The sequence below is a fragment of the Ornithorhynchus anatinus genome, chromosome 16 (genome assembly GCF_004115215.2).
Source record: "Ornithorhynchus anatinus isolate Pmale09 chromosome 16, mOrnAna1.pri.v4, whole genome shotgun sequence".
In the NCBI taxonomy this organism is placed as follows: domain Eukaryota; kingdom Metazoa; phylum Chordata; class Mammalia; order Monotremata; family Ornithorhynchidae; genus Ornithorhynchus; species Ornithorhynchus anatinus.
Window position 1 is genome coordinate 26,480,992 of NC_041743.1, and position 23,183 is coordinate 26,504,174.

General features: G+C 46.0%; 1 protein-coding gene across 1 annotated transcript in view; it reads left to right on the forward strand.

Annotated features, from left to right (window-relative positions):
- The first annotated feature begins 3,369 nt into the window (after positions 1–3,369).
- The window catches only part of HSPA12A (heat shock protein family A (Hsp70) member 12A), a 55,743-nt gene continuing 35,929 nt past the window's right edge, over positions 3,370–23,183 (forward strand). The window contains 1 exon segment of the mRNA XM_029080825.1: positions 3,370–3,691. Within this exon segment, the coding sequence (XP_028936658.1) occupies positions 3,652–3,691 (40 nt within the window). The 5' untranslated portion in view covers positions 3,370–3,651.

The window sequence follows — 23,183 nt, forward strand, 5'->3', positions numbered from 1 at the left end:
CCCAGCAGTTGGGAAAACTGAGATTAGAACCCAGGTTCACCGACTGCCCGGCCCATGCTCTTCCACTAGTTCACACTGCTTCTCTGCTGCTGCTTCTTTGAATTCCTTCAGAGAAAAGCCCCCGATGTTACTTGACTTATGCAAAGAGCTTTCTCATCAGTGATCACAATTCCTCTCACAATGTCTCTATCGATCAATGAGTTGTATTTATTGGATACTTACTATGTGTAGAGCACTGTACTAAGCACTTGGGAGAGTATAATATGACCACAGAACTGGTAAACACATTCCCCGGTATTGTTATCCCCATATTTTCACTGCTTAATCACAGGCAGTAGTAGTGATGGAAAGGACCTATGAAGGTGGTGGTGGCCACTCCAGAGAGAGCGACGAAAAAGGTTCCGGAATGAAGTCGGGAGTGGGTTTCTTAGACTGGACAAAAATCCAGTTGAGTCACTCACTTCTCCTCACTCATCCTCTCTTCCTGACGCTCCCTGGGCCCGCTTTGTATCTGACCTTTCTGCCGATAGATATCGATTGGCCAGAAACTCCTGACACATGCTCAGGAGTTTCTGATAACCAATCACATCCTTACTGCAGTAACAGAATCAGTATTCTGTTTCAGTTTCTAAGACCTGAATTCTTATACCCTGCTTACCCCATCCAGGACTGTATAAAGGCTGCCAAATGCAACACAGCTCGGCCAATGGACATATGTCTGTGTCGTAATACAGTGAGCATATCAGAGAGCTCTAAGCTTGAATAGTTTTTCCCATTCTCCACTACCTAGATTTGTGCTCAGATTATCTCGGATTTAGTCAAAAGTATAGTCATTCATATTGTTTGGATACCAAACAGGATCCTCATCTATTCAGGCACCAGCAAACTATACAGTTCCATGGGGGCCTTTATCCGTAGTTTCTAGACAGTTTTTTTTAACACTGAGATTTGTTTATGTCAGACCTCTCTTGCAAACTGCAAGGTAGGAAGGAAGAAAGTTTAATTTTCTCTCTTCTTATCACTACCTTCATTTGTGTTCAAATTCCCTTGGTTTTGGTCAAAAGTGTAGTCACTTGAATTGTGATGCCAAACAGAATTCTATGTCTCGTATTATCATATTATGGACAGTCCTCATCAGATTGGGAGGGCACATCACAGTAATGCAGGAAGTATAAGAAATAACTAGGCAAGAGATTAACAATGAAGTATTAATTTGCATCAAGAGGTGTGAAGTAGCAGCAAGCATCTGGTAACCACTCCAAACCTATGTTGAATTTATTACCGAAGCCATCTTTCATTAACATAACTGAAATGGTCTCAGAGACCTGATCCTCTTAGCCCAGGCCTGGGAGTCAGAGGGACTTGTGTTCTAATCCTGACTCCGCCACTTGTCAGCAATGTGACCTTGGGCAAATCACTTAATTTTTCTGTGCCTCAGTCACCTCATCTGTCAAATGGGGATTAAGACCGAGCCCCCAATGAGACATGGACTATGTCCAACCTGATGAGCTTGCATCGACCTCCGTGCCTGGAACATAGTATAAGCACTTAGCAAACACCGTTAAAAAAAGCTACCATTCAAAGGAAATGTATTTTTGTAGTCTGTTGCTAAACCAGAATGTGTAATTTAGGTCATGTAGCATGAGATTGAGTAATTCAGACATTTCCCTTGACAGTAAGTCCTGCTGCTCCCTCTTTTTCCCCTTAGTGCTCTGGAGGGTACCTTCAGTGGCTTCAAGGGCTGAGGGAGAAAAGTATTGGCAAATGTGTTGATACACAGAGGCGATTTCCTGCATGTAATTCCATTGACTTGATTGAACTGGATTATGTCTGGGAAATGGACCTACCATCATTACATACTATCCTCCCTCTACGTCGTGAACAGTTTTAAGAGCGGGGAGGGGTTCTACTAACCCTACTGCGCCGTACTCTCCTAAGCACTTAGTACAGTGTTCTGCACACGGTAACCTTCCAGAAGTACCGTCGATCGATTCGGGCTCTGGTCCTCGGCCCGTAACCTGCACCTCACTTCCCAGCTCCTCTAGGGACAACCACATCGTGCGGGGGTCCCCGGACTGCACCAGGCATCGATTTGGGATTTCCAGATTGAAACACCCAGACTGCTCCAGCAGCCCACTGTAACACATCTAGACCGAGAGCCCACTGTGGGCAGGGATTGTCTCTATTTCTTGCCGAATAGTACTTCCCAAACACTTAGTACAGTGCTCTGCACCCGATAAGCGCTCAGTAAATGCAACGGAATGAACGAATCGAAGGGGACTGGTCATCAGTTCAATTAGTGTAATTAAAACCAACTGGGACCGAATCCGAAGAATACACACCGGTTGGGGGGGCGGGGGCAGACTTCTTGACCCCTGAGCCAGCCTTTGCCCACGGGAAAGAACAATAATAATAACGATGATGGCATTTGTTAAGCGTTTACTATGTTGTCCCACGTGGGACTCACAGTCTCAATCCCCATTTTACAGACGAGGTAACTGAGGCACAGAGACGGTAAGTGACAGCAGACAAGTGGCGGCACCGGGATTAGAACCCACGACCTCTGCCTCCCCAACCCACCCAGCCACCACTCCCATTCGTTCAATCGCATGCAGCGTGGTTTAGTGGCAAGGGCGCGGGCTTCATTCATTCAATAATAATGTTGGTATTTGTTAAGCGCTTACTCTGTGCCGAGCACTGTTCTAAGCGCTGGCGTAGACACAGGGGGAATCAGGTTGTCCCACGTGGGGCTCACAGTCTTCATCCCCATTTTACAGATGAGGTAATTGAGGCCCCGAAAAGTTAAGTGACTTGCCCAAAGTCACACAGCTGACAAGTGGCCGAGCCGGGATTCGAACCCATGACCTGTGACTCCAAAGCCCGCGCTCTTTCCACTGAGCCACGCTGCTTCAATAGTGTTTATCGAGCGCTTACTAGGTGCAGAGCACCGTACTAAGCGCTTGGAATGGACAACTCGGCAACGGATAGAGACGGTCCCTGCCCTTTTGGGAGTCAGGAGTCGTGGGTTCTAATCCCCCCTCCGCCGCTTAGCTGTGGGACCTCGGGCAAGTCACTTCACTCCTCTGGGCCTCAGTTCCCTCACCTGTAAAATGGGGATTAAGACCTGATTAAGACAACCTGATTCCCTGTGCCTTCCCCAGCGCTTAGGACAGTGCTTGGCACATAGTAAGGGCTTAACAGACCCGACAGTTATTTACGGAGCGCCGAGGCGGGGCCTTAGTCATCTGTGCCAGGGGGAGAGGGAGGAAGAGAGGAGGGGAAAGGGCAGGGCCAGAGCGCCAAAAAAGCCGCCGAGGACCCCTCCCTTCCTCGTCCTCGGGAGGGGGGCCAGGGAGAGGGAAAGAGGAGGGGCTCGTTGCTGCAGAAATCCCAAAGGTTGGGAGCGGAGCGGCCGTCCCTCGGAGGCCGGGGTGGGAGCAGCAGCAGCAGCAGCAGCAGCAACAACCGCAGCGGCGCCTCCCCCTCCTCTTCCCTCCCTGCCTCCTTTTCCTCCTCCCCCCGCCTGCTGCCCATGGCTCACACCTCGGACTGAGCGGCGAGGGGCAGAGCGCGGCCGGTGGGCAGGGCCGGGCACGGGGGCGGGGGGCTCCTCGTTTGGGCGATCGGCGGGGGGACCCGGCCTTTGGCACCATGGCGGAGAAGGAAGCGGCCAGCGACGCGGGCCCCAGAGGTGAGAGGCCGGTCCTGCCGCAGAGGCGGGGGCGGGCGCAGCGCTCTGCAGAGGAGCAGCCTCCCGCACGGCCGGGGGACCCGGGAGAGGTGGGAGGTGGGGGGGATCCTGAGCTGGGCCAGCCGTCCTCGGAGCCCCAACGATCCCTCTGTCCCCCCGGCCTTCGGTGGGGCCGGGGGTGGGAAGGGGACCCTCGGCCGGGCTCGCCAACCGTGGGAAAAACTTGCCCTTTCCTTCCATCGTCCCGCTCCTCGCCGCCCCCCCCCCCCCCCCCGGCCTCTCGGATCCCCCCACCCATCTTCCTTCCCATCCCTCTCTTCCCTTTTCCCCCGGACGAGTAAAGCAGAGAGGGGGAGGCGGTACGTTTCGGTTAGGGTGGAGGGGGGGACGACTAGGTTTTGGGGGTGTGGATGTGAAAGAGAGGTCTATTGAATGTCACCCATCACTGCCCTCCCCTCCTCCCTCCAAAAAAAAGCAAGAGATTGCGCAGGGACCTCAAGCAGCGGGAAGAGGGAATTCCTTTTGATCGAGGCTCCATCCGCAATCCTCCTCCTGCGGGATGGAGGGGATCGGGTCATCCCCTTGCCCGGGAATCATCTCCGCAGGGGGGCTGTGCGGTGACTGCGGGGGATGCAGGGGAACTAAGGCTGCGGAGGGGGTCCAGGGGGAACTAAGGCTGCGGGGGGGTCCAGGGGGAACTAAGGCTGCGGGGGGTGTGTGTCCAGGGGGAAATAAGGCTGCGGGGGGGGGGTCCAGGGGGAACTAAGGCTGCGGGGGGGGTGTCCGGGGGAAATAAGGCTGCGGGGGGGGGTGTCCAGGGGGAAATAAGGCTGCGGGGGGGGTGTCCAGGGGGAAATAAGGCTGCGGGGGGGGGTGTCCAGGGGGAAATAAGGCTGCGGGGGGGGTGTCCAGGGGGAAATAAGGCTGCGGGGGGGGTGTCCAGGGGGAAATAAGGCTGCGGAGGGGGGGTGTCCAGGGGGAAATAAGGCTGCGGGGGGGGGTGTCGAGGGGGAAATAAGGCTGCGGGGGGGGGTGTCCAGGGGGAAATAAGGCTGCGGGGGGGTGTCCAGGGGGAAATAAGGCTGCGGGGGGGTGTCCAGGGGGAAATAAGGCTGCGGGGGGGGGTGTCCAGGGGGAATAAGGCTGCGGGGGGGGTCCGGGGGAAATAAGGCTGCAGCGGGATGAGGGGCTTGTGCCCTGAGGTCCCCCCACATGCCCTTCTGTGCTGCTTATAATAATAATAATAATGATGGTATTTGTTAAGCGCCCACTCCGTGCCAAGCACTGTTCTGTGCACGGTGCAGAGGAATCAAGCGGGGCGGGGGGGGGGGGGAACCCCAACTAAATCCCCCCACTCCGTTCCCACCTGGGCCGCTGCAGAAGGCGGCGCTTCTGAAACCCTAGCGCAAAGTTGGAGCTCGGTAAATGACATAATCCCAGCTCCTCGCAGAGGACTCCGCAGAGATCGTGAATCATAGGTGATGTCGGAAGGGGCCCGCCGAGAGGATGCGTGGGTACCGTGGTGCTGTGTGACTTGCAAATAGATGGGCCAGACTCCAGCCCCCTTCTTAGAACTGCAGTGCTTACTCAGCAGAGGAGGCAGACAGATTCCATTTTGAAAATCGACATCATGATGTCTTAGCAGGGAGGAGGGAGCAGAAGATGCGGTGGGGGGCCGGGGGGAGGGAGCATTTTAAAGCCATAACTTTGCGCATTGAATCAGAAAGCAGTCTTTTGTTCAAGTAAATGCACCGGCTTCCGTACGGTAAAAAAAAAAAATCCCGAGGGGCAGCGATGTGGCCCACCTGGCTCCACGCGTCTTAATGCAAAGCCATTGTGAGAAACACTTAACAGAGAAAGTCAGAGAGAAGCAGAAACACCTTGTTTCTTGGCAGAATATCCTCCACTTTTCACCAGTCCTTACAAATCTTCTAGATTGTAATGATGAAAGTGACCGTGATTTAGAGAGAATCCAAGAAGGAAGTGAATGTTCTTTTAAAAGGGCGTATGATAAAGGGCCAATCTATCGGAAACTCCAAGTGGTGATATTCTCCTTATTCTCCTAGGAATACTTAAACTCGCAAGGTGATGAATGACTCAATTTCATGATCGAACGAGTTTACTGGTGTTAACCGATCTGTAAATAAAGCACATCTGAGGTCTCTTGCCTCTAAAGGCCAGTCAACCACCAGCCCATTGTTCTGGCAGACAGAGGTGCGGTACCAGAGTCAGCAGCGAGAGTTAGTAGTTGCAGGTGGAGGGAGATCCTGACGTTTAACTTGTCTTAGGTGAGGCATCGTTTGGCCAGAGCAGGTGAAACTAGAGCAATTTAAAGTTACAGCATTCTACCAAGTTAGGGACTCGTATTTTAACTGTGGCTTAAATTGGCAAGGGGCTTTTTGCTGGTTTGTTTCCTTTTGTTAATCCATACCTTAAAGCATAGAGGAGTAGTGAATTCAGATTTTCCGCTACCATCTCCCCCTTGCTTTATTTGTCTCTGTGGCTGGTTTCAGTCGCTCTAGTTCATGTTATCTGCTTTTTGCTTTTGTTAGATTCGAAGGAATGAACAGAGGGCTATTAGAGTCCTTGGAGTGGCGATACGTGGGTTCACCAGAAGACTTAATCCTTCTAAAGCGCTGTTTATTTCCGTTCCGTAAGTGGAATCTTTGGAAAAAAACACTTAAGACAGATTTCCTTGTTTCTCTTTTGAAAGCAGCATACAGTTAAGAATTCGGTGATCAAGCTGGTAGTTCCGAATACCATATCCAGTAGCATCTAAACAATATCCTAATATTTTACCACCACTCTACCATCCTACAAGTTAGGACAAGGCTTAACAGTATTGATGTGGGTCGTTCAGTTGTATTTGAGCATTTACTGTGTGCAAAACATTGCAGTAAGCACTTGGCAGAGTACAATGTAACAATAAGCAGACACATTCTCTGCTCCCATCAAGCTTTCAGCCCTTCATTCCTGTGCCCTCAGGAATGAGGTTATTGTTTAGGTAGAGTTTATTGATCAGACAAAAATTCAGGTCTGCACGGTTTGGTAAAATGCCCTGGTAACTTAATAGGTTTGTGTCCTGGATAATACCCCTCTCATGTATCCAGATTCAGTGGGTTATTGGCAGAGAGACTCGTAGAAGTCAGTATCCCCTTTGATGTCTTGTACAGAGCCAGTTTTTACCTGTGCTCCAGAGGGTAAGCGGGTGATCCCTTGTGACATCCTTTCCCCACAGTTTCTGGCATTTCACCATTGCTCCCTCATAGCCTAATGTCCAGGAACCTCTCTTTGTTCTCTTTTGTAGCAAAAGAGTAGATGGGATGTCCAGCTGTTGATTGGAGTGATACCTGTATTTCAGCTGAGGGCCAGATGGCTGAGTACAATTAGGCAGGAGATAGTTTGGATGACTTAATTACAGCTGTATTCTAGGAAAAAGTCCCGATTTTTTATCCGTATATCCTAAAGGTTAACTCTTTTCTTTTTTGAAAAAAGCATCAAGCCTTTTAGTAACCATACAAATGGTGTATTATGTATTAGACTCATGAGCGACTTCCTGATCTCACATGTTTTATTTCAGGCAGGGTCTGAATTGGAGAAAAAGAATTTGTTTTTGTGTTTGTTTTTAGCAGACTTTCAGTTGGATCCTCAGAGGAGAGAGAATTTTTTTTTTTTTGGTAATTCATACCTTCAACCTCTTTTGCATTTTTTTCCCAGTAGTTCACACGACCTTTTTCAGGCAAGTTGGATGGACCTAGACATTCTCTTGTTTGGCAAGGAAGCAGTATTGGAAGGGTATAGATAACAATTGGTTTGGAAGTCTGGTTTAGTCTTACACCAGGGGAGGTGAAGCTGGAAAACTTTCTTTAGCCAGCATCGGGGAGGATACGTGTTTTGGGTTTGAGACTAAAATGGCATAAAGTTTTTTTGGGGGGGGTGAGTCCCCAGGATGCTCTGCAAATTAAAAAGTTGGAAGAGTAAGCACAATGGATGGTTAACACATTTGTCCGGTTTGGGAGAGGCTTGGAAGACATCTAGAAGCTGCCTCCAGATTCCCTTCCTTTGAAACTTATCCCCCTCACAATCTGTTGGTTGTGGGAGTGACTTTAACACCGCTGATTTTGGTTTCTTTTTCTCAGTCCTAGCTGGGAGTCTTGTCTTAGATGTTGAATTTGGCCCTGATATGTTACATGTCTCGGTGTTGGAAACAGTGCAGCAAAACTCAAAGAAAGTCTCAGGACAGCTGCTTCTAGAGATCCTCTTTTTTTTTTTTTTTTAAATACACAGACACACACCCACACCACCCCCACCCTTTTCCAGTTATGGTTCCCAGCTTTGTCACATCTGCTAGACAGGCACTTCCTCCTCCTCCTCCTCCTCTTAAAGTGAACTAGGGGCTTAGGGTTTGGTGCAGCTGCAGTGTAGTAAGTTCTAGCCAGAATCTCTGCTGCGTGGATCTCACAAGTGGAACCTAAGCTTGGTCCTCCATCCTGTTCTCTGCCTTCTTCTCACAGCCGTAGTGTCCTCGAGTGGCAAGCGAGAAAGGCCTTCAGAAGACTTGCAGTCCATTCCCCTGCCTCCACGCACGCCTACACCTAAGGGATCCAAGACAGTTGGCTATGTGTCCTATTTTTAGAGAGCTCCATCTAAGGAGATTCTTCACATTCCCTTGACAACCTGCTTTTAGTGTCAGATATTTTTTTGGCTTTCTCAAATGCCTGAGATTTGGCTCCTTCCTCGGTTTTAGATTTTTCTTCAGTACAGTCTCCAAAAGGTTTTACTTTCTTAATCGATCAGTAGCACTTACTGTGTGCAGAGCTTATGAGAAAACAGTAGAGTTAATCGATATGGCCCTTGCCCTTAAGGAGCTTAGAGTCAAGTAGGGGAGGCAGATCCTGAAATCATTTAAAGATAGGAAAGAGAAAAGGGTTTAAAATAACTGGATGTGTATAATGTGTACAGACTGCTATGGGAGGCTCATGAATCATAAAAGTACTGAGATAGCAGGTGGGATAAGACTAAGCTTGTTGTGGACAAGGGATTTATTTACCAATTCTGTTGTATTATACTCTCCTGAGTGCTTAGTACAGTGCTCTGTACATAGTAAGCATTCAAAAAATAATTGCTAGCCTGGGGAAAGTAGAAATTAATCAGGGAAGGCCACTTGGAGGTTATGTGATTTCTTGAGGACTTTGGAGATGGAGAAATTTGTGGCCTGCCAGATTTCTGTCTGGCCCTCTAGGCTGAAAGCTCCTTGTGGACAGAGATTGTGTCTACCCACTCCGTAGTACTGTAACCTCCCAAGTGCTTAGTACAGTGCTCTGCATACAGTAAGTGCTCAAATATTGCTTAAATGGGGAGGGAATCCCATGCAGTGGGAAGAATTTGGGAGAGATGAGAATGAAGCACAGTGAGCAGGTTAGCCTGGGAGCAGTTTTTGAGGGTGCGTGACAGTGCGGTGAGAGAAGACTGGATAAGTAGGTGAGAAAGAGAGAGATGAATGTGTACCTTAAAGGCAGTAATCAGGAATCTTCTTATTGTGGAGAAGCATGGGTAAAACTTTGGAGGTTTTTGAGGACTGGGGATATTTGGGCAAAATGATGTTTTAGAAAAATGATCCATGAAGCAGAATGGAGTGGGAAGAGATGGGAGGTGGGGTGTTCAGCAAGGAAGCTGATTTTGTGGTCAAGCATGGTTATGAAAAGAACATAGAGCAGCTTGCTGGCCATTTGGATTGAGGTGAAGAGACAGGTTCTGGAGGTGTTTCGGAGTAGGAAGCCACATGATTTGGTGATGGACTGAATTGGGGGTGAAAGAGGAAGGGGTCAAGGAGACCACAAAGATTGAGGGTTTCAGAGATGGGAAGGATGGTGGGATTGCCAGTTGTGATGGGAAATGTAGGTAGATGAGAGGATTTGAAAGGGAATATAAGGAGCTGAGTTTTAAGCATTTTAAGCTCGAGTTGTATGCAAGACATCCATGGAGAGATGACTTGGAAGTGGAAGGAGATGCCTCTGTAAAGAGAAGGAGAGAGGTCAGGACTGGCAAAGTAGACTTGGGAATCATCTGCATAAAGGTGATCGTTGAAGCCCTGGGAGTGAATGAGCGTGCAAGGAAGTGTATATAGAATTAAAAGAGCAGGGGACCTCTAGGCTGTAAGCTCACTTTCTAGAGTGTAAGCTCATTGTGGGCAGGGAATGTGTCTGTTTTATTGTTATACTGAACTCTCCGAAGTGCTCTGCACACAGTAAGTGCTCAGCAAATATTATTGACTGACCTAAACCAGAGTTTTGAGAAACACCCCCAATTAAGGGGTGGAAGGCAGAGGTCGAGGATTAAGATTGTGAGCTCCATGCAGGACAGGAACTGTGTCCAACCTGATTACCTTGTATCAACCCCAACACTTAGAACATTGTCAGGCACATAGTAAGTGCTAATAAATATGCCTCCCCCTCCCACCCCTGGCAAAAAAAAAAGTAAAGCGTGAAGTTAAGCAAGTGATGAATTTTAAATTTGTAGAAGTTGACCCTTAATGTGGCTTTCTCAGGGGCAGCTGCTACTTATTCTTGAAAATTTTCCCTCTTCATCCAGACACGTTGATGTTTCCCGCCAGTCCAGGAATTTGGAAAAATACACCAACAAGGAGTTGATAGAGCTGGGATTGGAACTTTGACTTTTTTGCTCTTCCCTCTAAATCTTCTGGATTTCGGGAAATAATCTCTCACTGTGATCATACTCATCATCAGTATTTATTGAACACCTGTGTGCAGAGCACTGTACTGGGTACTTGGGAACATACAGCTGAAGTAAAAAACACAGCCCCCTATCCTCGAGGAGCCTTCAATCTAATGGGTGAGAAACCCAGATGGTAAATATAGACTACGAACAAGAGGAAGGACATAGAAACACTAAAAAGAAAAGTAGGCAAATAGATGACAGATATATACACAAGTACCAAGATGAGGTGACCTGAGATGGGAGTTAAGCAGGAAATGCCCTTGGAGGAGGTGGTATTTTAGGAGGCTCTGAAGGTGGAGAAGGGCATGGTTTAGGGATTTGAATAGGAGGTATTCCATGTAGAGGGAAAAGGTGTCCCGCCTGCCTGGAACTCCCTCCATCTTCATATCCAACAGACCCAGCTCTCCCCCTCTTCAAAGCCCTACTAAAGTGACCGATCTCCTCCAGGAACCAATAAATCATCTTGTCTTTTCTTAGTTTGAGTCGTCTCTGACCCTTACTCCATGGACACATCTCTCCCAGAATGCCCCACCTCCATCTGCAATTGCTCTGGTAGTGTATCCATAGAGTTTTCTTGGTAAAAAAAAATGGAAATGATTGACCATTGCCTCCTACCACGCAGTGGACTTGAGCCTCCGCCCTCACAGACCACTCGTGGCTACTACTCATTTCTCTCTCTGATAGACTTCTCATTTGGGTTCAGCTGGAAATAGAAAGAGTTAAATCTCTTAGGTGGGATTGAAGCAAGGAAGGAACGTTGGTAAAAGGAATAAGGAGGAAGAACCAAAGGGACTCAAAAAGGAGAGAGTTCTAGTGGATGGAATCTGGCCTTTAGCCTGGGCTCTGCTGCCCTCAGAGACCACATATTTGAACAATCGGCAGTATTTATTGAACTCTTACTTCTCCAGCTCAACTTTCGGATTCCTATTGGATGGCAGCTTAGCCTCTGGAGCCAAGAAGGTTAGGCACCAGAGCTGGAAATTCCCAGTGTGCGCCAGGGAGGTTTGCGAGACTGTGGTTACGGAGGCTCTCCTCCTCATTCATTTATTTTTTTATTTGTTTTTTAAATGGTATTCGTTAAGTGCTTACAGTTTGCCAGGTACTGTACTAAGCACTGGAGTAGCTGCAAGCTAATCAGGTTGGACACAGTCTGTGTCCCTCATGGGGCTCACAGTCTTAATCCCTATTTTACAGGTGAGGTGACTGAGGCACAGAGAAGTGAAGTGACTTACCCAAGGTCACACAGCAGATAAATGACAGAACTGGGATTAGAACCCAAGTCCTCTGATTCCCAAGCCCGTGCTCTCTGCACTAGGTCATACTACTTCCTCTCTTAAATTAAGTGAATTTAAGGCTCTCCACCAACTGCCTCCTTACTCTCTGCTCTCTTCTCCCAGTGCACCCAGCTTGCAGTCTGCACCACCTAACTGTACCTAGCCCTTGACTCTCCTGTTCTTCCAAATCTCCCTAAATCACATCCCCCTCAAGTTCAGAACCGCCTCCAGGAGGCATTTCCCTAACTAATCCTCACTTCCCTAACTAGGCCATCTCATTAGTCAATCAGTTGCATTTATTTGGCACCTATTGTGTGCAAAATACCCCACTAAGCACTTGGGAGAGTACACTATTTCGATAGGATCCCTGCCTTCAGGGAGTTTAGAAGCTAGCAGGAGGAAGCAATGGAGTATAAAGATATGTAACAAGTGGTAGGGAGTGTGAAGATCCAAGCTGTTGGATGAAAGATAGAGAGCTACAGTGACAGTTTGGGGAGGGGATTGGAGATTTATCCGGGAGAGCTTCCTGGAGGACATGTGATTTTAAAATCGAAGATGGGCATAGAGATGGTTTGAAGAGGAAGGGTCAGTGTGATTGAGAAATCAGCAGAGGGAGAGACAGGAATGAGGCAAAGTGAATAGGTTGGCTTGGGAAGAATGAACTGTTCAAACTGGGGTATAATGTATAGTATTAAATATCATATAATATAACCGTATCATACCATATAATACAAATAAGAGTATTAACAAATTGACAAATGATAAATGGTATTAGCAAATGTAATGCCTGATATTAATATTAACAAATACTTTATACCAAATACCATAATTATTATTTTTAGAAGAGAGGGGAGAGAGCTGTTCATTCAATAGTATTTATTGAGCGCTTACTATGTGCAGAGCACTGTACTAAGCGCTTGGGATGAACAAGTCGGCAACAGATAGAGACAGTCCCTGCCGTTTGACGGGCTTACAGTCTAATCGGAAGTTAATGGTCAGGAGTTTTGCCTGATGTAGAGAGAAGCAGTGTGGCCTAGTGGAAAGAGCATGGGTCTGGGAGTCAGAGAAGCTGGGTTTTAATCCCGGCTCTGACATCTGTGTGCTGTGGGACCTTGGGCAAGTCACTTAACTTCTCCATACCTCAGTTACCTCATCTGAAAGATGGGGAGTAAGGCTGGGAGCCCCATGTGGGGCAGGAACAGCGGTCAAACTGATTATCTTGTCCCTACCCCAAGCTTAAACTGTAAACCCAAGCCTGACTTTGCCTTTCTAAAAATCTGTGTGTCTCTGTTTCCCTTAGGAAATTACAAAAAGCAATTGCTCTTGTCTTTTGGATTGCCTTAGTATTTGTAACATCATTTAAAACAAAACTATAGCAATGTAAGAGAAGAACTATTGTATCACAAATACTTTTAGTTTGGATTCTCTCCAGGGCATGTTTAAATATCTGATAATGAGTGTAAAATCATATCTCTTGGGGGAGGCTGAGAAGACACCTCCCCTTTGCAACTTCATAGTTGAGCATATTGTAATCTTGCATTGAGCAATGTGAATGAATGGCTTCAGTAGCATCAAGTCTTCCTTTACTGTTTGATATAGATAGAATGTCCCAGATTCGTTTGTTTCAATTGAGTGCCGTTATTAGATTACTCATGTAAAAAGTTATACCACTGTGCCTTCCCACTGCACTGGGCTCATCTCCAAGTCTCTAGGGAAAGTACTTGACCCCTGTCATGTGACCAGATACCTCAGTTCTCCCAGGAATGGGAACACTTTGCCTTGTAATATACTTCCTTCGGACTTTGGGGTCCAGACATTCTGTAAAGGACACTTTTTTTTTTCCCATCTATCAGTAGTATTTATTGAACACCGTACTAAGTATTTGGGGAAAGTGCAGTAGAATTATTAGGCATGATTCCTGCTTCACATAATCATGTGTCATTTCAATAATTTGTCTGTTTTTGCTCCCAATCGGTGAATTTAAGTACAGTTGGGTCTCTGGATATTTTTTCATGAGGTTTCTTTAAATTCCCTCTCTCTTAGCCTGTGAGTCCCTTATGAGCCAGGGATTATGTCTGATATGACTGTATTATATCTGCACCAGAGTTTCATACAGTGCTTAGCCCCTAGTAAGTCCTTAACAAAAAACAGTTATTATGAGGCATACATTATCATAATTTGATATGTCTTAAGATTAACTCTATGGTCCCTGTGTCTTCAAATACTTCTTGATAGCTATCTTATTGATCTCCGTCTATACATTGATTTCTATCTAATAATATCTTTCAATAAATCTGATTGATTATCTTCACACTTCCCAGCATAAATTCCCCACTTTTAATTAACCTGAATGTCAGCATGTATGTAATCGCAAATTTCCATATCATTTTCCTTAAGAAAAATACTGTTCAAATTTCTTACCTTGAAAACGTGTTGGCATATCCCAACTTCTCTGTGTGCCTCAGTTCTCCTGTTCTCCCACCCATTTTAGACTGTGAGCATCCCATGTGTCCCATCTGGGACAAGGACTGTGTCTAACTTAATTCACTTATATGTAACCCAGCGTTTAGAACAGCGTGACACATAGTGAGCTCTTAATAACTACCGTAAAAAAGGATACTGAAGCCTGTTTGATTATGATTTAACCAAGAGAATTTCAGAGCTGCTGCTGCTTACTGATAGCTTTCACATCCTGAAACTCTTCCTTTTGCAGGTGAACTGCCATGTCAATACCTATGTCTGGCCTTGTGAGGGGAAGCTATCACATTCATGCCATCACTTTTCCAGACTGGGAGCCCCATGTGGGACAGAGACTGTGTCCAACCTTCTATCTACCCCAGCTTTTCGTACGATGTTTGGTGCACAGGAAGCACTTAACGAATATCGTAAGTTTTATAGATCACTCTGGAAAGAAAGTTAACAGGGAGTAGAAGTCTAATGCTCCTGCTGATTATCGAAGTCTTGACTGAGAAAGCAGGAATCCCCCCATGGACAGAGTTCTGAGGTTGACCAGAGCTGGGGATGTTAACTCAGTGACACCGATCTCCTCTCTGCCTTTAAGGATCGCAATCGTGACTGAAGTCCCAGAGCGATCGCTCCATTTTGGTGCCAGATAAGCTAAAACCCAGCACTCCTTTCTCTAGTTCCCATGGATACTTTAGTGGAGTGAACATACTGTAATCAAAACAGCAGGCGGTATGGTTTACACAAAAAATGAAAAAGGAGGGGAGAAACCCAATAATAACATCTCACTTGGACTCTCTTCTCTCAACGATTCACTGAGACCTCTTGCTTCTGGCACATTGTTGCCCCTGGTAATTGATGGCCAACTCAATGCTCTCCTTGCAGGGACTGAGTTTGTGCTTTTTTGTGTCAAATACACCTGATTGAGACATCATGGTCTTGTTTTTCAGAGTGAATTAGACCTGCAAAACTTTCATTCAGTCGTATTGAGCGCTTACTGTGTGCGGAGCACTGTACTAAGCGCTTGGGAGAATGTGCTACAATAATAGACATTCTCTGCCCATAAGCTCTGCTATCTCTTGCTGGTGGTCAATCCTAAACCCCAAACAGTGCTCATTTAATAGTCGTTGGAAAATGCCTGCCAATTTGTATGACTCTTACCCTTGTCCGGGGGGAAGCAGCGTGGCTCAGTGGAAAGAGCCTGGGCTTCGGAGTCAGAGGTCATGGGTTCGACTCCCGGCTCTGCCACTTGTCAGCTGTGTGACTGTGGGCGAGTCACTTCACTTCTCTGTGCCTCAGTTACCTCATCTGTAAAATGGGGATTAACTGTGAGCCTCAAGTGGGACAACCTGATTCCCCTGTATCTACCCCAGTGCTTAGAACAGTGCTCTGCACATAGTAAGCGCTTAACAAATACCAACATTATTATTGTTTGGTTATCCCAGGAACGTTCATCCGTGATGGCAAAGCCGGTGTCGAATTAGCTGTGTTTCTGTCCAGGATCGATGGAGTTATCATGGTCCTCTTCATTGACCTAATGCAATGGAGTCTCTAAGACCACACTATTAAGAACTAGAGGCTTAGTCATCTTTTTATTTGCTCCTGATCAAGGTCCTTATCTTAGTATGCTGCTTTACCTTTGGTATTACTTGGATTTATTGGTGAGGGCTTTGGGCATCTGTGGGGAGAGGGGGCTCATAAGAAGAGTTAAGGCTCATCGTCCTTCTCCATTTACATATTAGTGGGGAGTTGTCACCACTGAAACAGCATGGCCTCCTGGATAGAGCTTAAACCTGGGAGTCAGAAGGACATGGGTCTTAATCCTGACCCTGCCACGAGTCTGCTGTGTGACCTTGGGCAAATCACTCTATTTCCCTGGGCCTCAGTTACCTTATCTTTAAAAAAAAAAAATGGGGCTAAGAGTGTGAGCCCCATGTGGGACAGGGACCGTGTCCAACTCAAGTACCTTGTGTCTACCCCAGGGCTTAGTGCCTGATACATGGTAAGTGCTTAACAGATACCCTCATTATTATAATTATTATTATAATCTTACTGGAGATATAGCCCGACCTCCAGCCACACTGCCCCAGATGGTCTTCAGGACCAGATGATCTCCCAAGGTGCTTCTGATTCAGTGACTAAATGGGAAAAGAATGTGCATTCATTAAGCTGAGACCAGCTGCAAAGTCCTCCCCCTAAGTGTCCGATACCACAAGTGCGAAACATCAGCTCTGCAGAAGACAAAATTTACATCCTCAAAGTTTGGAATTGAGCGTCAGCTTCACGTAGGCATTTTCGGCCCCTCTCTCACACGTGGATGGGATGGATAGATCATGGGCCTGCGAGTCGGAAGGACCTGGATTCTAATCTTGGCTCTGTCACTTGTCTGCTGTTTGACCTTGGGCAAGTCACTTCATTTCTCTGTGCCTTAGTTCCCTCATCTGTCAAATGGGGGAATAATAAGACTGTGAGCCCTGTGTGGGACAGGGACTGTGTCCAACCCAATTATCTTGTATCTACCCTAGTGCTTAGTACAGTGCCTGACACAGAGTAAGTGCTTAACAAGTACATTGTTATTATTATTATTGTTATCATTATTATCTCTTCCTCAATAGCATCATCTTGAATATGGAGGCTAGGCCTGTGTGTTTTCTATAGAATATAAAAATCCCTTTTCTACCCGATGAAGAAAGGTGATTAATAATGTGAAGGTAGTCAGCCAGCAGAACATGTGTTCTGAGGTAAATGACTACTGAATGTTTAAGCAAGAGGTTGGATAGAGTTTGGGGTTTTTTTTGCACCTTGTTTAATTATTGCACTGTCTAGTACAGTGTTCTGCACACAGTAAGTGCTCGATAAATACGATTGAATGAATGAATTTTACCAGTATGCTAAATTTTAAACAGTGGTGTGATGTCCTGGATTTTTGTTGTTGTTGTTAGTTTAAATTGAAAAATCTGGAACTCGGGCAATTGTGGTTTTTCATTTAAATAATAAGAACTATGGTATCTGTAAAGCATTTATTATGTGCCAGGCACTCTTCTAAGCACTGGGGTAAATACAAGTTAGTCAGTTTGGACACAGTCCTTGTCCCATATGGGGCTCACATTCTTAATCCCCATGTGGCAGATGAGGTAACAGAGGCACCGAGAAGTTAAATGACTTGCCCAGGGTCATACGGTGGAAAAGTGGCAGAGCCGCAACTAAAACCCAGGTTCTTCTCACTCCTTCATGCTTTTTCCACTAGGCCATGCTGCTTCACCTGCACCTTCAGTCGACCTGCAACTGCCACTTGTCAGCTGTGTGACTGTGGGCAAGTCACTTCACTTCTCTGTGCCTCAGTTCCCTCATCTGTAAAAGGGGGATTAAGACTGTGAGCCCCACGTGGGACAACCTGATTCCCCTGTGTTTACCCCAGCGCTTAGAACAGTGCTCTGCACATAGTAAGCGCTTAACAAATACCAATATTATTATGTTTGCTAGCTCTCCAGGGACCAAGACTTAATAGTCTAGTGGTTTTATCAACAGGGTGACCTTTTTTTTTTCTTGTGAGATTAACCCTGTCAATGCACTGGACTTCTTTCCCTGCCTAGATGAGATTGTGAGGCTGTGTTTCTGTCCTGATACCCAGGCCCAAAGCTTGGTATAGAGTAATATTCCAAATATAAAATTTCAGGGAGGGTTTTTCCTCTTGAAAAATGACCCCTAAAGACATCACTAGACAAGGCAAGTGGATTGATGTTTCCTGATGACTCAGGATTTCTGAATCCTTTTCAGCAATAAGTGGCATATTACTGGAACCTGAGGAACAACAGAATCAATATCTAGGGATGATGGAACAATATCAGAAAGAGGTTTAATGTAGCAGCTGACCTCCAAAGTGGTTTTATGAGCTAGAGTTGACTGAATGATACCATAATGTTCTTAGTCCATGAATTGTTGGGAGTCACCTGTCCCAGTACTTTTCATTTTAGGAGACTTTCTTCCTTTAATAAACACCACTTTAGTCAATTAACTTCCCTGTGCCTCAGTTACCTCATCTATAAAATGGGGATTGAAACTGTGAGCCCCAGGAGGGACAGGGACTGTGTCGATCCCGATTTGCTTGTATCCACCCCAGCACTGAGTACAGTGCCTGGCACATAGTAAGTGCTTAGCAAATACCGCAATTATTATTATTATTATTATTATTATTAACATCAGCTGAATTTTTTGGGTCCCTATGAATTATTTACTCAAGTGAAAATGCAGTTCATTACAGTTACTAAATTACTTTCACAAAATATAAACCCTGTCAGATTCTAAAAGCTCTTTCATTACCCTGTTAGAAAATGCACTTTTGATATCCTATTTCCTCCATCTGACCCATCTTCCAAGAAGAAACTGGTGAGAATTCATTCATTCAGTTGTATTTATTGAGCACTCACTATGTGCAGAGCACTGTACTGAGCGCTTGGAATGTACAATTAGACAACAGATAGAGACAATCCCGGCCCAACAACGGACTAGTATGCCAGATGAGCCTTTGCAAAGGATTTTTTGGTGGTGGTTTTGTTTTTAAAACGGCCACCTGAAAGAATGAAACATTTCTGAAATGGAAGCAGAAAGAGGCTAAGTGTGTGTGTTGTGTGTATGTGTGTATATGTGAAAGCAACAGACACTTGCCTTCAAGATTGTAAGCTAGACTGATCCTTGTGTGCAGGGACCATGTCTACCAATTCCATCATATTGTACTCTCCCAAGTTAATAATAATAATAATAATGTTGGTATTTGTAAAGCGCTTACTATGTGCTGAAGACTGTTCTAAGCACGGGGGAGATACAGGGTCATCAGGTTGTCCCACGTGGGGCTCACAGTCTTAATCCCCATTTTACAGATGAGGGAACTGTGGCACAGAGAAGTGGAGTGACTTGCCCACAGTCACCCAGCTGCCGAGTGGCAGAGCCGGGATTCGAGCCCATGACCTCTGCCTCCCAAGCCCGGGCTCTTTCCACTGAGCCACGCTGCTTCTTAGAGTACTCTGCACACAGTAAGCGCTCAATAAATACGACTGATTGATTTCAAGCCCCTTAACTCTAATTCCCCCTCTCCAAATGGAATAATGATAGTAGTTGTGGTTAAGTGCTTACTAAGTGCCAGGCACTGTACTAAATCCCGGGGTAAATGCAAGTTAATCAGGTTGGAATACTTTCTCCACCTCCCCCTTAAATCCTATAGAACACAACCCCCTCCCACCACCTTCAAAGACTTCTTAAAAGCTACCACTCCCAAGAGGCATTCAGCAGCTAATCCCCTCTCCCAGCCTCTCTTCCCCATCAGTTACCTTAACACTTATAACTATATTAGTGCATTTATTCTATTTTAACTTAATTTTATTATCACCAGTTGTGTCTCTGGTTCTCATCTTGTTCCCAGTGTGTGTATACTATTTTCTGCAGGGCTCCCACTTTAGCTTGTAAGCACCTCAAGGACAGGAACTGTTGTCTTCTATGCTGTGCTTGTCAGTGCCTAAAACTGGTGCAGGAACTCAGTAAATCTTGTTGATGATGTTGGTAATGGCAGTAATAGTAGTGATGATGAAACAACGTGACAGTAGAAAAAGCACAGGCCCGGGAGTCAGAGGACCTGGGTTCTAATTCCGGCTCTGCCACGTATCTGTTTTTTGACCTTGGGCAAATCACTTAACTTCCCCGTGCTTCAGTTTCCTCATCTGTAAACTGGTGATTAAATCCTCCTCCATCCAGTTTGGAGTGTGGGACAGGGATTGTAGCCAACCTGATTATTTTGTATCTCCCCCAGTGCTTAGTATTGTTCCTGGCATATAGTGAAGTGCTTAAGGATCATAAAATAAAGATGACGACGATTATCCTTTAAGATTATTAAGGATAATCACTTAATCGCTTAGCCTCTCTGGGTCTCAGTTACCTCATCTGCAAAATGGGGATTAATGCTGTGAGCCCCATGCTGGATATGAACCGAGTCCAAGCTGATTATCTTCTCTCTGCCCCCGTGCTTAGTACAGTGCCTGGAACATAGGAGGCACTTAAGAAATACCATAAAAAAAATACTCCAAATGGCTTTCCAAGCTCTGTGAATTCAATCATCCCTAGAGGAATGTCACAGAATCCTGCTGCTTCTAGTCCTAATTCATCACCTTGTACCCAACCCATGCTCTCCGTAAACCAGGAAGGTGGCCTTGTAAGGAGGTAGGCTGTGAGGATTGTCAATGAAATGCCCACTGGAGCAGATGGTCTGCCACTTGAGAGAGCTTGTCTGGGTATCACCAACCCCAGGCCTTCTAGGTAATTAGGCATTTGGTAGGTTCTAATGCCTCCCCCCGTCTCTAGCTCCGGACCAGTAGCCTTCCCCTTCCTCACAGCAGGTGGAGATGGGAAGACATCGGCTTCTGGCTGTTATCCCTTCCTTCCCATCAGGGTTCTGCTGTCATTGTCATTTCCATCTCCTCAAGTGATAAGCCATCTGGACGGCTAGCCCCGGCCAGGGAAAACTGATTTTTTTCCACCGAGGTAATGAATTATTGACTCTGAAAGGCATTTTACTCCTGGAGCGGGAGCTGAGTAGCAGGGATGTGTTGTGATGGTTATTGGAGTGTTTGGAAGAGCACCTTCAACCAGCTCCATGGAACGTCCGCCTTACAGCCTAGTGGATAGAACATGGGCCTGGGAGTCAAAAGGACCTGGGTTCCAATCCTGGCTCCAGTACCTGTCTGCTATGTGACCTTGGGCAAGTCACTTAACTTCTGTGTCCCTCAGTTACCTCATCTGTAACATGGGGATTAAGACTGTGAATCCCATGTGGGACAGGGACTGCGTCCAACCCGACGTGCTTGTTTCCACCCCAGTGACATTCCCAGGGATATTCCCTGTCCATAAGGAGCTTAAAGTCTGCCATGTTCCAAACCCTGTACAAAGCACTGTGGTTGATCCAAGATAATCAGGTTGGACCCAATCTCTGATCCTCATGGATTTTACAGCCTAAGGTGGAGGAAGAACAGGTGCTTTCCCACCATTTTACAGATGAGGAAATTTAGTCACAGAGAAGGCAAGCTACTCGCCCAAGAACACATAGCAGGCAGGCTTCTATTGTAATATTAAGATCTGAATTAAAGCCTGTATGTGAGAAAAGATGTTAGACATACAATGACAGTGAGAGAGCATATCCTTCTGAGAGAAAATTCATTTTTGGTGATTCATTATATCTTTATCCAGGCCACTGAGGCTTTCACCATTTTTTTTTTCTTGCCACCACTTAAGCTCAATTAAAAAAAAGCCTAGCAAAGGGTTCCATGTTCCAATATGTTTGGGAAAGTTGATTAATTTGCTTGCTAGTTATGAGAACCGGGCATTGTTCATGGTTCAAACTCTTTTCTTTTGCCGATTGGAAATACTTCGTTAAATAATTTTAGATAATTGCTGGTTTCCTCCACCAGTGAAAATCACTGTTCCAGCTGGATTAGAAATTTGAGGGCTGGTTTCCTCTTGGAATATGCTCCATTTCCCTTTATGCTGCAGCAGAGAACAGCAGGTTTTGTCTCAGGTCTCCTTTTTGCTTCCTCCCTCATTAAGTCTGATCCACATAAAGGCATGGGAGTGTGAGGACCTGAGTTCTAATTATGATTTCCCCACTTGCCTGCTGTGTCATCTTGGGCAAGTCAATTTATTTGGGCCCCTTAACTTTTCTGGGAATCTGTAAAATGGGACTGAAACAGCTTTTCTTCCCTGCTCCATTACACCCTGAGCCTATGTGAAACAGGGACTGAATCCGACCTGATTATCGTTTAGCTCATAGTAAGTGTTTAAATGATAACATGTTTATTATTTTATCAGTCTCTTTTCAGTGGCACAGATTTTTATACTTGTTGTTCAAGGGTCATGTTTTTCAATTAAGCCTGGAAGAAACCAGCACATTTCAGGCACCTGTTATCTATCAAAAATAAAATAAAATAAAGCTTTGAAGTAAAGAATTGAGTCAGAAAAACGATGGTGTCTCCTCCCAGAGGTTCCCCAGGGCCCAGAAGTAGTTCTCTGAATCATCCAGTGGAGCACAGAGTGGGGAACAACTTTTAAGTTTGAGCAAAGAAGTGGATGGAGAGCAGAGGGATGAAGAGGTGGGGGGATGGGGGTGCTTGGAGGGAGAGAGAAGGAAGGAGGAAAAAGAGAGAGAGAGAGGAAGAAGGGAAAAATGAAGCGGAGGGACATGACATCTGTGCTCCATTGCGGCACTGATTTTTCTATCTTCTGGTACCACTGTCGCTTCCACCAGCCAGGAAGTAGTGGCTCTGTCAGGGAAGACAGTGGCTCTGGGCTTGGAATGATAATAATAGCGATAATAATAATAGTGGCATTTGTTAAGCACTTACTGTGTGCCAGGCACTTTGACTAAGCGCTGGGATGGATACAAGCGAATCGGGTTGGACACAGCCCCTGTCCCACATGGCGCTCACTGTCTTAATCCCCATTTTACAGATGAAGTAACTGAGGCCCAGCGAAGTGATGTGCCCAAGGTCAACAGCAGACAAGTGGCAGAGCTGGGATTAGAACCCAGGATCTTCTAACTTCCAGGCCCTTGCTCTTTCTACAAGGAGGCAGTGCAGGAGCCCCCCAGATGGCCTTGCGGGGTTTCATTCATCACTGCTCTGGAGCTCTGCTTCATCCTCAGACCATGCTCCAGGTTGTTAGGGGAGGCTGGAGGTGGGGAAAAGGGCATGTTTACTTAATAATAATAACAGCAACCGTCGGCAATCATTTATTGAGTGCTTACTGTGTGAAGAGTACTGTACTAAGCGTTTTGGAGAGTGTAATATAACAGAGTTGGTAGACGCAAAATAATAACTCTTATAATTGTGGTATTAAGCACTTACTAAGTGCTAAGCTCTCTCAAGTGCTGGGGAAGATACAAGATAATCAGTTTTCTCATTTGTAAAAGGGGGATTCAAAACGTGTTCTCTTACTTTATTTAGACTGTGAGTCCCGTGTGGGGCAGGGATTGTTTCTGA